General features: G+C 39.1%; 1 protein-coding gene across 2 annotated transcripts in view; it reads left to right on the plus strand.

The window, feature by feature from the left end:
- Window positions 1-2,888: 2,888 nt before the first annotated feature.
- The window catches only part of UCHL3 (ubiquitin C-terminal hydrolase L3), a 41,321-nt gene continuing 27,233 nt past the window's right edge, over window positions 2,889-16,976 (plus strand). The window contains exons 1-6 of one of the 2 annotated variants that reach the window (XM_027674553.1): window positions 2,889-3,020; window positions 3,237-3,248; window positions 11,923-12,051; window positions 15,131-15,287; window positions 15,652-15,737; window positions 16,807-16,854. In XM_027674553.1, coding sequence (XP_027530354.1) covers window positions 2,979-3,020; window positions 3,237-3,248; window positions 11,923-12,051; window positions 15,131-15,287; window positions 15,652-15,737; window positions 16,807-16,854 — 474 coding nt within the window. In that variant the 5' untranslated portion in view covers window positions 2,889-2,978. Of the gene's footprint in view, window positions 3,021-3,236; window positions 3,249-10,520; window positions 10,589-11,922; window positions 12,052-15,130; window positions 15,288-15,651; window positions 15,738-16,806; window positions 16,855-16,976 lie in introns of those variants that run through there. The other variant, XM_027674554.1, reaches the window with a different exon arrangement.

Consider the following 16,976-nt stretch of genomic DNA (forward strand, 5'->3'; position numbering starts at 1 on the left):
TATGCACCACTGAGATCTGTCTCTGATACCAAAGACATGAGTTAACAATCTCTTTGTTCTTAAATTACATAACTCTATTACATACTTTGTTATCTAGAGAACTTCACATATTATTTTACATTACAATTTCATTACGTCTCTCAGTAGTGCCTTTAGCACTATGACTAATATTCATTATGGTACTTTTCTTTCTTTCTCCAAGATGTAGAGATGGATGTGAAGTTTAATATCTTCGTGGTTTGGTAATTACAAAATTATTTGCTGAAATTTGAAGTTATTTTGGGTTATTTTCATCAACATGTAAACATACTTTTAATTCTTTGAATTTGGAACAGAAGGTGGTGAAGTATGCAGTGATTTCAGCTTGTCTGCCCATCCACAGAATTAAACTGTGCACCTTTAGAAAATTCTGCCTGTTGGAAGTGTGTTCTCTGAAGTTTTTCATGGCAGAGAATGGAGATGCAGGCTATGATGGTGACCTGACAGTACAGGCTCATCTTTTAGCTAAAGGACTGAGAACTTCCTCTGAGGAGACACTTAGTATAGAAACTAGAAGACAAATGTCATGAGCTACAAGTAAACTGAATAGAGAGATGCTACAGTATTGTTGATAGGCCAAAGCAGAAGCTTCAGGCATAGGCATGTAGCATCACCATAGTCCTGCTGAGTAATTACAGGGGGTAAAATAAAATAAAAACATCCTTTCTTCAATTAGTAAACTTAACATTTACAGAAGGCAGTGCAATTTGCATCAAAACTCTCTAAAGAACTACACCAAGTTCTTCAAAAAGGTCTTCAGGCAGACAGGAGAAAGTGTATCAGTGAACAGGGTTCCTCCAGCTGTGCCTCAACACCCTGCACTTCTGGCCTCCTGGCACTTGGATACTTCCGGGTACCACAGTAGAGACACCATCTGCTCCTCATGCTGCACTCCTTCCTTCTCTCACAGCACTCCAATTAGCCGGTGATCTGGCACAGATCTCAGCTTTCCTGCACCCTCTCCGCTCACCCCAGATGTACATACATGCTCAGGCACCTGCTTCCCACTGCCCCAGGTCTTTGTGCTCACAGGCCAGGCAGGCTGGGAGGCCCAGCTCATGGGCTTCTACAAAAACCTTGTCCAAATGTCTGCCTCTGGAAGTGCAAGGCCCTGTAAAAGTGCTGCAAGGGACGCACAGGTCAGCTGCAGTCTGTAGACGGTGGCGGGCAGCAGCAGTACGTGAGGGCTGGGGCCGAGAAATCACAGAATCAGTTGGGTTGGAAAAGACCTCTGAGATCATCAAATCCAACCTACGACCACACACCACCATGTAAACTAGACCATGGCACTAAGTGCCCCATCCAGTCTTTCCTTAAATACCTCCAGGGATGGTGACTCCATCACTGCTGTGTCTAATCACAGCTTCTGTGAAGAAATTCCTCCTAATGTCCAACCTAAACCTACCCTAGTGCAGCTTAAGACTATGTCCTCTCATCCTGTCACTAGCTGTCTGGGAGAAGACGCTGAACCCCACCTTGCTACAACCTCCTTTCAGGCAGTTGTAGAGATCAATAAGGTCCCTCCTCTTCTCCAGGTTAAACACCCCCAGCTCCCTCAGCCACTCCTCATAAGACTTGTGCTTGAATCCCTTCACCAGCTTCATTGCCCTTCTTTGGACCTGCTCCAGCACCTCAGCATCTTTCATAAATTAAGGGGCCCAGAACTGAACACAGTACTTGAGGTGCAACCTCACCAGTGCCATGATGGGTTCCTTCATTTTTAGCCTTTCTGAATTAACTTGAAAGAAGGCATCTGGTATGCATCTGATATGTGTACATATATAAAATGTAATTACACTGTATAAGCTATGTATCTATTACAATATGCTTCATCATAGCCAAAAGGCCAAGAAATGCCACGTTTATGGTCCTGAGATGGAACGTATGAGGGGATTTGCAGCTTTAGAAGAGAAATGCCATCTTTAATTGGGTTTAACACATCTAAACAATAATTTTCAGCAGGTCATATGGGGACCTCACTGCCCGGGTCCTTCCTGCTACACACACTGAGGTGTGAGGGGAAGAGGAGGGGCAGGCACTGATCTCTCCTCTCTGGCAACCAGTGACAGGACCCGAGGGACTGTCCTGAAGTTGCGTCAGGGGAGAGGTAAGTAAGATGTTAGAAAATACCAGTGAGTGGCTGGGCACTGGAACAGGCTTCCCAGGGAAGTGGTCACAGCAGACAACACTCTCAGGCACATGGTGTGACTCTTGGGGTGTCCTGTGCAGGGCCAGGAGTTGGACTGGATGATCCCTGTGGGCCCCTTCCAACTCAGAACATTCTGTGATGTAGGGGAAGCTCACTGCAACTGCCGCTCCTTCTGGTTCCCTTTGTCCCACCTCGTCCCGTGTCCTGTCCCGTTCCCCATGGGTGTGTTTTCCTGCGCGCTGCCCGTGCCGCCGTTCAGCTCAGCTGCTGGAGGCCATTTCGGAGGGGCCGGGCTGTCGAACAGCTTGGCGGACGCTCCTCACTCACTCTTGGTTCCTGCCGGGATCGGCTCCAGCGGGCGCGGGAGCCGGAGGGGGAGCGGGAGGGGACCCGACACGCCCCAGCACCGAGCGGCCGCGGCGGGGGCGCCCCCTGGCGGCTGCCGCGGGCCCCGGCGGCGGGGGCGGGCGAGGCCCACCCCTTGCCCCGCTGGGAGAATCCATTGCCGGGGGGAGCTGAAACAGTGCGGAGTGGAAGATTTGCCGGGTATTGCCACCCGGAGCACTCCAGGGAGGGACGGCGGTCACCGCCGGGCGCGCCGCCTCGGCCGCCGCTGTGGAGCGGCGCGGAGATGTGGGTAGGGTCTTGAGGGTTGTCTCCTCCTCGGCCCGCCCCCCCTGAGCGGCGCGGTGGCGCAGCCCCGGGTCAGGCTGAGGCGCGGCGGCGCGAGGGGCTGTTAGAGCTGCTCTGCGAGTTCGGCCCAGCCCGCACGGGGAGTGCCACCGCTGCCATGGAGCCGCATCGCTGGCTGCCCCTGGAGGCCAACCCCGACGTGAGTGCCCGGCTTGAGCGGTGGGAGGGCTGCCCGCCCGACAGCCAGCCTGCTGTGCGAGGATAACGGAGGGCGGGAGGATGGCGAAGGGCAGAGATCTCGGGGCCGCACCGGGCTCAGCATCGCCGCCTCAGGGATGTCAGAGGACGGGAGAGGTCTTAGCCCGTGGATCCGACTGGGGTCATAACGCGCTTTTGTTTTCTGCTTTCTTTTCAGGTCACGAATCAGGTAAGCAGCTTTTATCTGAGGTAACCTTTAGTCTCTCTGCAAGTTTGGGCCCGTCTCGTCTCGTTTTCCTGTATTAAAGGCTCCTGCTTCTCCATGGAGGGTACCTCCTTCCTCATTTAACGCGTGTCCGCACTCAGTCGTCTCATGTTGGACCGTACTGGAACTTCTCACGTAAAGATACTATATGAAAGAAAAAAAAAACAAAAAACAAAAAACCAGCATTAAAAACCAGCAGTTAATGGCCTGGCTATTAACGTAATTAACGTAATAAAATGTGTTTCAAGGTGGGTTTTAATTAATTAATTAATGATTAAATGATTATTGTATATTTATATATAATGTACCAGTTATGGACATGGACATGATGGTTTTGTGCTCGTGTAAGGACCTGCTTGCATCTCTGTGTCACAGTCTCATTCTTCTTTGGCTGACCATAAGAAATAATGTCACTTTACTATTTGCACTTTTGCGGCTTATGCGTGACAATATTTGCATGATTTATTGTTGCTGTTTTTGTCAGGGTAGTAGAACCCACACTAGAGAAAAGAAGCTTGTTCTAGTTCAGAAAACAATCCTCATGCTAAATAAACTGTGGCTGAAAGGAAATTACACATACTCCAGCCCTGCATCACGTTCTTAGTGATGATTCTGAGCATCTTTAAGAAGCATTGGAGGTCAGATGTTGATTTCAGCAGGCCTGTTGATAATGTTAAAGATGGTGTTTAAGCCAAAAGACTCTGAAGCTTCCAGCAGTAAGATTACATTCTTAAAACTATATTGTTGAAATATTTTGGAAACTGGGAATTTCTGTGTGTGAAGAATGTCTTATTTGGGTTTTTTGTTGTGGCTGCTGTAATGTGCAACTTGCATCTGCAGGAGAGTAAAGGCTTATGTGATGCTGGGTGGTTTTGTACTTTATAGTTTCCTAAGGCAAATAATTTTACAATTCTTACAATATTACTGCTGTGGAGCAATTTGAGATATTTGTAATCTCAGTTTCCTGAGTTAAAATTGACAGCCTTTCCTGGGAACCCTTCCTGAACATGTGCTATTATTTTCTCATGTTACTTGTTTTTCTTTTTTTTTTTTTCTTTTTGCAATTCAGAGACTAAATTTCAGTTTGGAAGAAAATAAGTGTGAATAAATGACTAGTAGAATTTCAAATTCTCTAACTTCTTTTGACGCTCCAAATATTGAGATGAGCTCATCATGGTACAAATTAAGTAAAGTAGAAATTGAGGAAAAAAACCCTAGTAACTGGTGTTTAAGCTGAAATATTTTATATCACTACATGTTTGTTATATGGAGAAAATCCTAGAAGAATGTTAAATGAATACTTCTAAGTGCATTTAAAATCTATCTCTCTTGTTCATTGGCTCTGCATTGGTGATGGATGATATCTGCCACTTGTGGATGAATATGGGTTATAGGAATTTGTGCTCTACAAGTAATTACTTATTAATATTTCTATGTAGAAAAGGCCACTTGAGACCAGTTAGAGTTCCTGAGCAGTCTTAACTGAGCAGGGGTTGTTATTATGTAGACTGAGATGTAGCTATTTAAAAAAAAAAAGGGTGAGCATTGAATATGAATACACCTTGCCTTATTAGTCATTGTTCCTTTTAATCTCATAATTTCAGTGATGAACTGCGTAACAGGGCTGTTAGTCACAAGTTATTCATACCCTGCTTATGTTGAAACCAATAATAATAGTAATTCAAGATTCAAATGAAGTTGCAAAACCATTTTTAGAAAATCCTGTTGAGTTAAGGGATGTCTGCAAGGACAGTCATTTTTTTGCAGTACTCTGTACTGTGCTCTGTAAAATATTCCAGAAGTCTTCAGGATTAAAAAAAAACAGTGGTGTGCCTCCACAAACTGAAATTACATGCTAGGTGTGGTAGTGAACTCCTAAACAAAAATTTCAATGGCTTGTAAAATGCATGGATTCTGAAGTTTTAGATTGTAGTTAAAAACTCTCATTACAATTTAACAAATGCTTAGGCTGTTTTGATTATTGTACCAATAATTCCCTTTTTTAATAGTAACTAGAAAAGAAGTGTTCTAAATGCAGGTTCATTTGCTTTTAGTATATTCTTACAATACTGTGTGCTCTCTAGTTTTGAAATACAAGTTGTAAATTTGAGGATTTCAGTCTTTGTGGTAGAAATTAAGTAATAATGGAGAAGAACTGGTATTTCTCAGTTATGGGGTGTGTGAAATCGTTCAAAAATATCTCAAAAGTTTTTCTGTATCTGAAAGCGCTTATATTATAACGCAAGTCTAGGAATTTCCAAGTCCTTAGGGTATATAGAACGTCTCTGTGCCTATGTGCTAGAATTATTTAAAGCTTCAGAAACCGGCTGGTGAGGGTAAACAGGAATATTCTTTCTTAGTTTTAAAGATTTCCAGTGGCAGTGACTCATTCAGAATACCACAGCTGTGTATTTGTAGTGATGTTTTTAAGAAAGAATGTACCACAGTTAAATGTGCCACACAGTGGTAATTGTAATGAGCGAAATCAGTAGTTAAATGTACCATACAGTGCTAAGGTAATTGTCACAGTGCTTGTTTTTTTCTCCTTCACTTCTACAGTCTTGACAGAATGAATTGTTGTCCACCTCTGATACAGAATGAATTGATGATTCAGCATTTACAAAGCTCCACTTTGTGTACAGTGGTGACAGGGAATGGTTTCTTCTCTTTGACCTTCATCTGGGGGGCCTGCTGTGACCAGTGCTGCCCTTCTTCCTGAATCTCTTATGAGTTTTTCCCCACTATTGGGAGAGAGAAGGCAAGAAAATTGTGTTTATCTGCCCACTGTTTACCACATGATGCTTGTCTGTGTATCTTGTTCTCAATTTCTTCTACTACCCAAAGAAAACAAACCAGACTACATGCAAATTTTTGAGTGAAAAGATCAGAACACAAGCTGATTGTTCTTCATCATGGTGTTGCTTCAGTCTGGCTTGCAGCCCACAATTGATTGCCCAGCAAGTGTAAATAAACAAAAAAGTAGTATTGATGGATCTCTTTCTTGATCTCCTACCTTTTTTCATTCTCTCTTCCCTTTCTTCATCTCACATATTCTAAGAAATTTCATTACTTCCTGGATAAGATACCATTTCAACTCCCGTCATCATTAAATCCAGATAAGGGTAGAGTAATTGACTGCATCTGATGAGTGCTAAAGCAGTGGCTTCAGGCAGCTCAAAGGTAAACTGTTGAGAGTTGGCTGTGGCTTGGGTTTCTCTTGCCCCATAGGGCCAGAACTTCCTGGTTCTTGGTTACCTTCCAGCATTATTTTCAGGCCTTTGATCCTACTTTTTGGGGTTGGTTTTTTTTGTTTGTTTTCTTTTTTTTTTAAAGCCCTTAAGGTATTGAGAGTCAGCTACATAAAGAGATTTATTTTAGCCCATGAGCACCCTTGACAGCTGTGACTTTAAAGTTACAGGGCAATAAGGAACTCAAAACATAGAATAAATGGCAGAAACTGGATGCAACCAGTCTTTGAACACGTATCTTCAGGGTGTTAGGCAAATACAGAGATGGATTAAGTATTAATTATCTTGGAAACAGTATCTTCCGAAAAGGTCTTTCCATTTTCTGAACTCTGAAACACTATCCCACAAGCTTTGCCAAAGGAAAGCTATACTGATCAAAGTAATTGAAAAGACAGTGCTTATGGTTCCTGAAGTGTGTTGGGAATTAGTACTCATAGATGAGCTACTGTGTTGGAGTGAAAGGATGTCAGAAATTGAGAAACACAGATGTCCTTCTGAAAATGCTTAGCTAAGCTTACTTTTTTTTTTCAGATGAGGGAGTGGAGTTTAACTCTTGTGGTAAGCAGAATGAAAACAGTGGAGATAGCACGCATCTCCACTTGGAAAACAGCCTATTATTATGGGTGTAGACTCAGAAAGTGGAAAACTAGGACTGTGTGTGTGTCCTTCTGTAAAGACAACACCTCAGAAAGCCTTCCACAGAGCCATCAAAGGGGGAGTGCTGGGGCTGTGGCACAGCATAGCAAAAGACAAGGACAAATATGAAGGGATTGTAGATGTCCACTGGGAGAGCACGTCATAAATGGCTTCTAGTTTAAGATACCTCCAGCTATGTAGCTGTCTTACTGAGTTTAAATAGGTAGATATTTTGCAAAGGGAAAATTGTAATTTGTTTTGGAGTTTAGAGTATTATTAGATTGACTTAGATCTGTCTTTGTATGTTTTTCAGCAACTGAAAGCAAAGAAAACCATATCTTTAATTTCTGTATTTGTACTTGCCTCTTCTGGCCTTTTCTTATGCTCTTTTTTGCTCAGTTTCTTAGTTCTTGTAACAAGGAAACCCTCACTGTCTTGAAGACAGAATGGGGTGCTACAGAGTGGAGAACAAGTGACAGTGGTTCATATCATACATTATCTTGTTGCACTGAAAATGCTGTTCCCCACTTCCACTTCCATTTTCCTTTCTTAAAGGACCAGCAGAATCAGTAGAATCCAATTATTGTTATAGTAGAACTGTAAAAAAGAAATATTTATAACAGCTTATTTAGAAGAGTGGATTTATCCAGCTCATCCCTGTTATGAATGACTTTTTAGATCATGGAAACAGGTCTCTTAAGTATAACAGGGTATCCTGTTTTGAACCAGTGGCTCAGTAGCTGCATCTCAGGACCTGCTGGAAGCATTCTAAAGCTCTTGCTTGCTGGGAGGGTTTTGAAAGAAGCCTGGGTCAGCTGGTTAGTCCAGTTTTGTGCATGCTTTGCATTGCTGCTTCTGGGATGCCCAGGGCCAATATATACGGCTTTGCCTGGGCATACTGAGTATTCAATTTCCAAACTACTCCATGGATATATTAAAAATATATACCTCTCATTGTGAAGAACAGGAACACTAACTATAAGTCAGTGCTGCTCTTTTAGATACCCTAAAGAAATAAACACAAGTGGAAGGATAAGAATTTTGTGGGTGTATGTTTTCTCACATTTTTGATCGTGTTGATGTTGAAAGTGTTCTTTCTCCCTCCTTCATTGCAAATTTTGGAAAATGAATTTGTCATGATGATAAATGGGCTGTATTCTCTGAACTTTATTATAAAGTCCTGAAATAGAGAGCTTGAGGATATTAAAGAATTTGTAATAAATCTTGAATGTCCCAAGGGAGTCTGTTATAATGGAGCATCCCTTGTTTGAGCAAGATCATAATGGGGCCATCCTAAGTGAGAAGTAGGTGGTAAAGAAGAGTAATGCACCTCATGTAAGTTCCAGCTATCTCTTTGCTCCTGGTATGCCTTTTAACCTGCTGTACAGAACTAAAGATTCTACAGGTCCTGCCTACTGATGTGACGCCTTCTCTGAGATTTATTGAAAAATGATTCCTTTGTTTTAATTCCATAAACGTTAAAAGAATGAAGAAATATATCGTTATAATGCCCTAACAATAAAATATTATTTGCGTGGTTCCTTTATTTTTAGAAAGGAATTTCACTTCTGAAACAGACTTGGTTTTGTTATATGCTTCTAGGAATGATGTATAAAGAATTGAAAGCAAAATATTGTGCATTTATATTTTTAATATAGATTAGTTTAATAAGAATTGGATACTTTAAAGGATGAATAATTTTCTTGATGATAATCTAATCAGTTATATTTTACAGCGATGTTTTAATCCACTGAGTAGAAGTACAATAAATTGTAGACTTTGTTGGTGTCTTGGTTTGCATTTGTGCTTAGGAGAGGATTACAACAGTTGGCTCTTCCTACAGAAGCTCTTTGACTTTGGCATCTGAGTGTCTGGAAATGTTTGTGTGTTTTGCCAGTTTTATGTTTTCACAGTTCCAACTTGTATATAAACACCTCACTAAAATATGGAAAACTCAAAGTCTTCGGTATAATGCCTTAGTATTTAGAATGTGACTTTCTTGAAATATTTGCAGATGCTGTCCAAATGTAATTGCACTTAAATTTCAAGGTCCTATTTTGTTTCAGTTTTTGTTCTCACTGTTTTTACATACATTGACAAAGTAGAAAAGTGCGTTGCTACTTCAGACAATATTTAAATTGAACATTTACTACTTCAGAAGTTTTGTGTTAAAATAAATTGCACCCTTATGTTGCCTTACCCCACTTACCCTTTCCAAATCTCCATCAATCCCACAGAGCAAATCTTCTTGCTGTCTCTGTAATTGTTTTGGCAGAAGTAGTATTCTTAATGGCTGAAGTCGAGTCACCTGGATTGCCTTTGTCCGCTGCGTTTCCATTCTGTTTTTGAGGATCCTTAAATAATAAGCACAATCACTTTTCCTGTTTTTTAAATTAAATAAATCTCATGAACCTAAACAGTAGCTGGTGTGCCTCAGAACAGAATAGTGTATTAAAGATAACTGCTCTGTGTTTCTTTCAATGCTTAACATCTGGTAGGTTAAAGTAGTGGTACCAACAATGAAATCAGTATAGGTTATACCACACGCTGCATAGGGAACATGTCTGAATGTTCTTACTGTAGTGTTTTTGCTGTTAACCATCATTTAGACATACAGATTTACAGTTTGTTGTCATTTAGAATAGAACAAGGTAGGCTGGAAGGGACCTTCTGAGTTCTTCAGACCAGCCATGCTCTGTTCAAAACAGATTCTCAGCAGCCTGTCAAGTTCTGAATTTCTCAAAAGACAGGGACTCCTCAGCCTCCTGGGCAGTCTGTGCTAGTGTTTTGCCATGTTTGTTATTTTTAAAATTTATTTTTAAATACCTTCCTTGTCAAGTTCGAATTTGCCTGCGTTTCAGCCTGTCTTTTCTCATTGTTTTACTGTGTGCTGCTGAGATGATTCTGCCTCCATCTTCTCTGCACTCTCCCTTAGCTAGTTAAAAAGAGCAATAATCAAGTGAGAAAGAAGGGCCTTCTGGAATACTGTGGGAAATGAGAAATTCATAGTAAGTGCAGATAAGGGGTGCAGGAGGTGTGTGTAAAGTAATTTCAAAAGTGGCTTTTTGATAATGGTTAACTGGACCAGTGAAAAACCGGGAAATGTTTTTCAGGAAGGTATTTTAAAACAACAAAAGAGACAACCAAAAATATGATAACAATCAGTAAAAGAAAGTTCTGAAACAGTTAATACTAGATACAGACGTGGGGGGGTTGTGGTCATGTTGTTCCTAATCTCCTGTAAGACTTCTGTAATATAGCCAAGTTTTTTTTTCTTTTCTAAGGTAAATGCTCGAAGACCTATAAATCAGCAGTGTGATAAGCTGTGTCTGTGAAAGAGAATCTGATACTCTCTTGTGCAGATCTAGGGCTGCTATTTTATGTTATGTTGAGTTCGTAGTATCAGTAAGTTAAGAGAAGGTAAGCAGCTGAAAGTGAGTGAGCCCTTGAAGTACCCTAACTGTTCCTTCCAGTAGAATAAAATTGTTTGGGTAGTCACTGAGTAATTGGAACACAAAGCAGCACATGTCTCTCCCTATAAGTGACACTGTCTAAGAAGCATACAGAGCTGTCTGCTGTCCTTTAACAGGAATGGTTTTGTCGGTGGGGAAGGAGTACTTCAGCTCCTGTTGCCTTACTGACTCCTTTTTGTACCAAAATCTTTGTCTGGCCTAGGAAAGAGCCAGAAAATGACTGAGGGAGGGGAAAATATAGAAGTTAGGTATGAGTGTAACTTATTAAAATTGAAGCTGTTGCTGGTGACATTTATTTTTCTGACTTTCCTGTGTCACATCTAATACTGATTTTTGTCCCTCTAGAGAACTTTACCTGGTTCCTAACAACTTGGTTTTATTGCTACAAAATTTCTTTTCCCTGTCCTTGCTAAATACAGTCTTGCATTTTTTTTACCCCTGTTGCCAAAGATTACATACCTGACTGTCATTGACTGAACTCCATCTTTTTCTTTGCATGTATCCACGTTAAAAATTAGTTCCATATATTTGTTTTAAGGATCCTTTCTGTCCCGCCATCTGTTGCTCAGATCTTACCCAAATGTCAGTCTTTTACACAGGGGCTAATGCTGCACAGTTTTCAACATCTACTTAATTTTTAGAAGGATATTTTAATCCTTTTTTTTTATTTTTTCCAAGCCTGAACAAAACCCTCTTGATACACGGAGGGATATCTTCTTTGCCTATTTTGGGTCTGCTTAGTATTTTGTTTTATGGTTCTACAATAAAGTTGTTAGGCAGATAGATTGAGTGTTAAGATCACTGCTTGTCAGACTAAGCCTGTGGTCTTGCTGTTGCTCTGTAGTGTTGACCATCATTTCTTGTCATCACTCTCATTGCTTACTAGAAGTTACAATTTCTTGGATCATAAAGTTTCTAGGCAGTATTGTAACAAGAGTAATAGAAAGTGCTCTATATCTGTGGAGTTCTAATTATGTTAAATACTTAATTCAGGAGTTTGTAATGCTTTAATGCTTTAGTAAATAGTGCTGTGAGTGTTTCCACTTCCCTTTCATAAAGACTATTAAAATGAATAAAACCTGGGGATTTTGTGTGTCTTTGTTAGCACTGTGATTTATTCAGCCTTATTTCTTAAAACTTGAATCTTATTTATTCTCCTTAAATTTTGGAAAGTATGACTTGTTGCAATGTATTTCACATTGTAAATACTCTGTTATGCTTCTGAAAAGATAGTATATGAATGTACTCATTTAATATTATACTTTTTTTTTTATTTTCCAGTTCCTCAAACAGTTGGGTATACATCCTGACTGGCAATTTGTAGATGTTTATGGTATGGAACCAGAGCTGCTTAGCATGGTGCCAAGACCTGTATGCGCAGTGCTACTTCTCTTTCCAATAACAGAAAAGGTAAATGTTTATTTAATAACCAGTTAATTGCTTTGGTTGTAAATGAAATGGGGATCAGCAGTTTGAATCTTGTACTTTGGTGCCATAATAGAGTGAAGGTGAGACTGAAGCCTTATTCAAAAGACTTCTTAATTAAAAAGCACAACAAAATGCTTCCTTCAGAACCTTCTTTTGATAACTTGCAAGTATATTGGTAATTTCTTTTCAAATTTGAATGGGAAAAGCTAATGTAGAAGCACAGAGAAATATATCACATTTTTCTATTACAGACAATTTAAGGCTTTTTTTTTAATATGCACTGTGAAATGGCTCAATTCTGCTATTTTTAGCAGAAAGCTACAATAGCAAATGCAAAATAAGAAGTAGAGTGGAGGACTCTATCAAGTGCAACTCCTTTTTGAGTTTTCATCCTGTTGCACTGACCAAACTTCCATCCACTTTCAGTTCAGTCGTCAGTATTGATATGGCTTTTGCTTCATGAACAGATGGGGTGTATTTCTAAGATGAAAGACAATTTCCACCCCTTCTTTCTCTATATTAAACTTTGGAGCACTTGACTTGGCTAAACATTCAAGTCTGGTTCTTTTGTGTCATCAAATGTGTCTACATGGTGTTATTCATAGTGATCTTTCAATTTATAAAAATCTTATGTGATTGTGATAAGGTCAGCCAAAAAGCTTGAAGTGAGTCTGCCCAAACTTCATTCTTTTAATATGTCCCTCAAAAAGAACACGTGGTTTATGAGGACAAACCACTTAGCTATTAAAGCTTAACTTCTACAACAAAATGTGTTTAAATACAGAGAAGAGTGACAGGTCAGTCTTTTTACACATTAGGTCCTGTAAACCTCTGCATTCTCAGTTTCTCCAAAACAGCTATGCAGGCAGTCCATTTCAAGCTTTATTTTGGCCACCATGATAGTTTTGAACTTAAGCAAGCTCTTCACTTGTCTGTCTTCAGGAAATGTCCTCTCTGTCACCTTTGAGGCATTGTTATCTGTGTGCTGTAGTTTGTGTCTGCCTGCTCGAGCTACAGGTCTGAGCTCCTTCTGTGACTGTGACTTTTGTTTTGCCTCCCTACTTATGTAAACCACCTTTTTTTGGACCATTTTATGGGAGCACCATCCAGTGGAAAGAACAACCTTCCTCTTGTTCCAGAAGGTGTATCCAGTTTCATCCTGTAGAAGCATATGACAAACAAAACCAGAGAAAAAAACATATGCTCTGTTGCATCAATCAATCAGATTTGTCCACCAGCCAAATATTCAGCATGTTAATCCTTCTGAAACATAAGGGACACAAGTGTTTCTGTCAACTGTTTAGCCTGAGTGTGTGAAGGCTGACTCTTTCATGTGAAGTCGCAATGTTCTGAGCCTTTTGTTGTTCTGTGTGAACTCCACAAGACCCTCGAGCATTATTTTGTATTTCTGGAGTAATTTTCCACTCCTCAGCGTCCCTTTCAGAATGACCTGTAATATTATATTTTTACTTAATTTATTATTTGTTTCCGTTTCTTGACTGTGTCTACATTTATGAAAGTGTGCCTGCCTTTGCAAACACTTCGCTAACATGTCTATTCTTCTGTCTGAAGTTCCATTTTTTCATGTTTCCTATATATCAATTTTCTTTAACTTGCTTTTAGGGCAAGATGCTCTTGTTGTCATACAGGTAATTTTAGGGTTGTTGTCCAGTTTAAAATTCAATAGCTTTCTTAGTCTGCATTGGGGGTTGTAGATAAAGGGAATACTGTGTGTGTTGGCCATTTTGGACATGGTCTGATGAATGGGATAGCTCAGGTTAGGAGGTGATCTGGTCTATGCCTTGCTCAAAATTGTATTTTTTGTATTCTCAGCATTTATGTATTTATTTTTTGCCATGGAGTTTATTTTGGTTGGCAGGGAATGAATGGCAGCTATATTGTTTACCTTTTCTACTCTGAACTTTTTGTCCAATTAAGCTCTATGAAATTTTTATCTCAATTAAGCTAATTTTTTGTTAACTTGTAGATAAGTGGTGCCAAATTAAAATGCTTTGTAATTCTCTTGATATTAGTTAGATTATGAAGAACATTCAGACAAGCTGCAAGTTTGGAATAAGCTGCTGGAAAAATTCCTTGGGTTCTTTTGTCACTGACGGTACATAGAGTCTGAGGGAGATTTCTCATGAGTTTTCTGTGAGTTCCTTGATAACATTCTGCATTCATACATTGCTTTTGTCATATTTGTATAAAAAGCCCATCTACTTCAATTTTTTTTGTCTGCAAAAGTACCTAGTAAAAGAGTCAAAGGAGGAAGCATTGTCTGGAACATTTGCGGATTTCTTTCTTTCTTTTTCTGTTTGAAGTTAAAATCTTAAAAAAACAACCAAACAAAAATAAAACGAAGAAACAAATCCAACCAAAAAAACCCCTCAATGCTCCCCCTAAAGAACCAACAAACCACGGACAACAAAAAACCTCCACAAAACAACGCACCATTGGGCAGTATAACGGATTTTAGTCAATTATTATCTTCATAAAACAAGTACTGAACAAGGATTGTTCAGTCAAACTAAATTAATTTTTACTACAGAAAATATTTATTTTATGAATATGGCTTTTGAAGGGCCTGTTTTAGGGCCCTGGGTGTTATATAAATCTTATTTTATATTCTTGGGAAAAATGAAATGTAACAATGGAACTTTTAAGAATGCTTCATGATGATTAATCACCAGAAGTATCACGGTTTTCTTGAAAGCACTTTGAGCCCTGTGTCCTTAAAAAGCCTTTTGTTGAATTGAAGAGAGATGATGACAGGTGCTGAGATCAAGGAAATAATTTAAATATTTTTGAAGTTATGTCAGATAACACATAATTCAAAATGATGTTTCAAATGTGACAGTATTTTGGTTAGTGTCAAGGCATTGGTTTAAGAAACAATATAGAGCTGTTCAGGTGGGTAAGTTTACATACACCTGTTGGACCACCCACATTAAGTATTTCAAATTACAATATTAGTTAGGTGTTGCTTTTTATAAATTATTTTTGCTTGATAACGTAGCTATTTGTACTATTTGTGAAATGTCTTTAACTGTCTTTATAGTATGAAACCTTCAGAACAGAAGAAGAAGAGAGAATAAAAGCTAAGGGGCAAGATGTGAAATCATCAGTGTATTTCATGAAGCAGACCATTAACAATGCTTGTGGAACAATTGGGCTAATTCATGCTATTGCAAACAACAGAGATAAAATGAACTTTGGTAAGTTTTTTTGGTTGGGTTTTTTGTTGGCTTTTATCCTTTTTTTCTTAAAGGAAAGGGATACATTTTGTATAGGAAGGATACATTTTGTACTGTTTTCTCTGAATATAACCATTCATAAATTATGAACTCTGTTCAAAGTGCATTTCTACCTATAATTACAAAACCAGTATTTTATACTAATTCACAACTAAAGCACTTGAAACATTGCAAACTGCAGCAGGTAGCAGTTCCTCTTGCAGTCAGCCTTCAGGGTCTTTAAGATATAGTGTAATTCTATCTTCAAATATTTTGTTGGATTCTGTAAGCTTTGAATGAAGTTGGAATTAAAACATGACACTAATTGTTTTTGGTTTTTTTTAAGAAACTAATTCTTCACTGAAGAAATTCCTAGAAGATTCATTATCTATGACTCCTGAAGAGAGGGCCAAATATCTAGAAACTTATGAAGTTAGTATGTGTTTTTACTTTTATTTAAAATGGTATAAGAATTACTTGCATGAGCAGGTACTGTCCACAGGACTTGACTCGGTGAAGCACCTAAACAGTTTTGTTTTACAATGAGCTTGTGATCAGACAGTTGCTACAGAGAAAACTCTGCTTTGGTATTTTAGAGTATTCCTTGCTGCCCATAGCTCAGTCAGCAGAATGGTTTTTGTCAATGTTCCTCATCCATATTAATTCACTGGCTTAGTTTAAAATTACTTTGAAATGCATGAGAAATGCGTGCACAATCTTCTTTTTTGTGTGTTCAGGATGCAGTTTAGTGGTCAGCTTAAGCTGATTTGGTGCTATTGCTGAAAGGATGGTCCTTCTGCTTCCTCTTTTCATTTGTGCCTTCTAGTCATATCTCCCTGGCTTTAGCAGTTGAGGCACGCAAAAGAGCTGATTTGGCTGAAATATGATCTCCTTCCTCCATGACCCCAGACAATGAGATGAGCTAGCTGGTAAAGTGGTTAGCCTCATCATTAGTGCTGAAAGGATGTGACAGAAACATCTGGCCAGTGGTGAAAGGAGAACAGCATGGTTGCTCCTGATGGTAATGATGATCCTCTGTAAAAATGAAAACCTTGATGATTTCTAAATCTGAGTTCAATTTAAGCTTATTGGGAAGCCCCCAGGAATATGAGTGTTAACATGTAGTTGAAGGAAGTAGTAACAAACAGAAACAGCATAGGTTTGATGGCATTTTCTATAGAAATATACAAAATACCTGATCAGAGCTTCTATCTAAATTATTTTGTCTGCTCGGGAAGTGATGGAAAACAAAAACGCCTGTAGTGTTTTCTTTGTGTAAAAGAGCCATTTCAAACTGAATTGATTGTAATGAAACTTAAATATTGGTCTTCCAAGATCCTTGGATGCGGAGATTATTTGTTTATTATCTTATTTATTTATTACAGGCATTGAACAAAAATAGTTACATCTATGGCATTTGATATAACAAAGAGCATAAGTAAATCTTAAAACATTGGAAGTCTCTCATTTAAGGTCTGATTGAAATATGTTTTAATTTTAGGCTATTCGTGTCACTCATGAATCCAGTGCCCATGAAGGTCAGACTGAGGTATTCATTTTTTAAAAAAGTCTTTGTTAATAAATACTTTGAGTTTAATATAATTGACATGAGAACAATAATATATTAAAGATTTACAGTGAAATTGAGATTATTGCTTGGTTTGCAATATT

This window comes from Neopelma chrysocephalum, unplaced genomic scaffold (genome assembly GCF_003984885.1).
Source record: "Neopelma chrysocephalum unplaced genomic scaffold, ASM398488v2 Primary Assembly neopelma1_25, whole genome shotgun sequence".
Classification (NCBI taxonomy): Eukaryota; Metazoa; Chordata; class Aves; order Passeriformes; family Pipridae; genus Neopelma; species Neopelma chrysocephalum.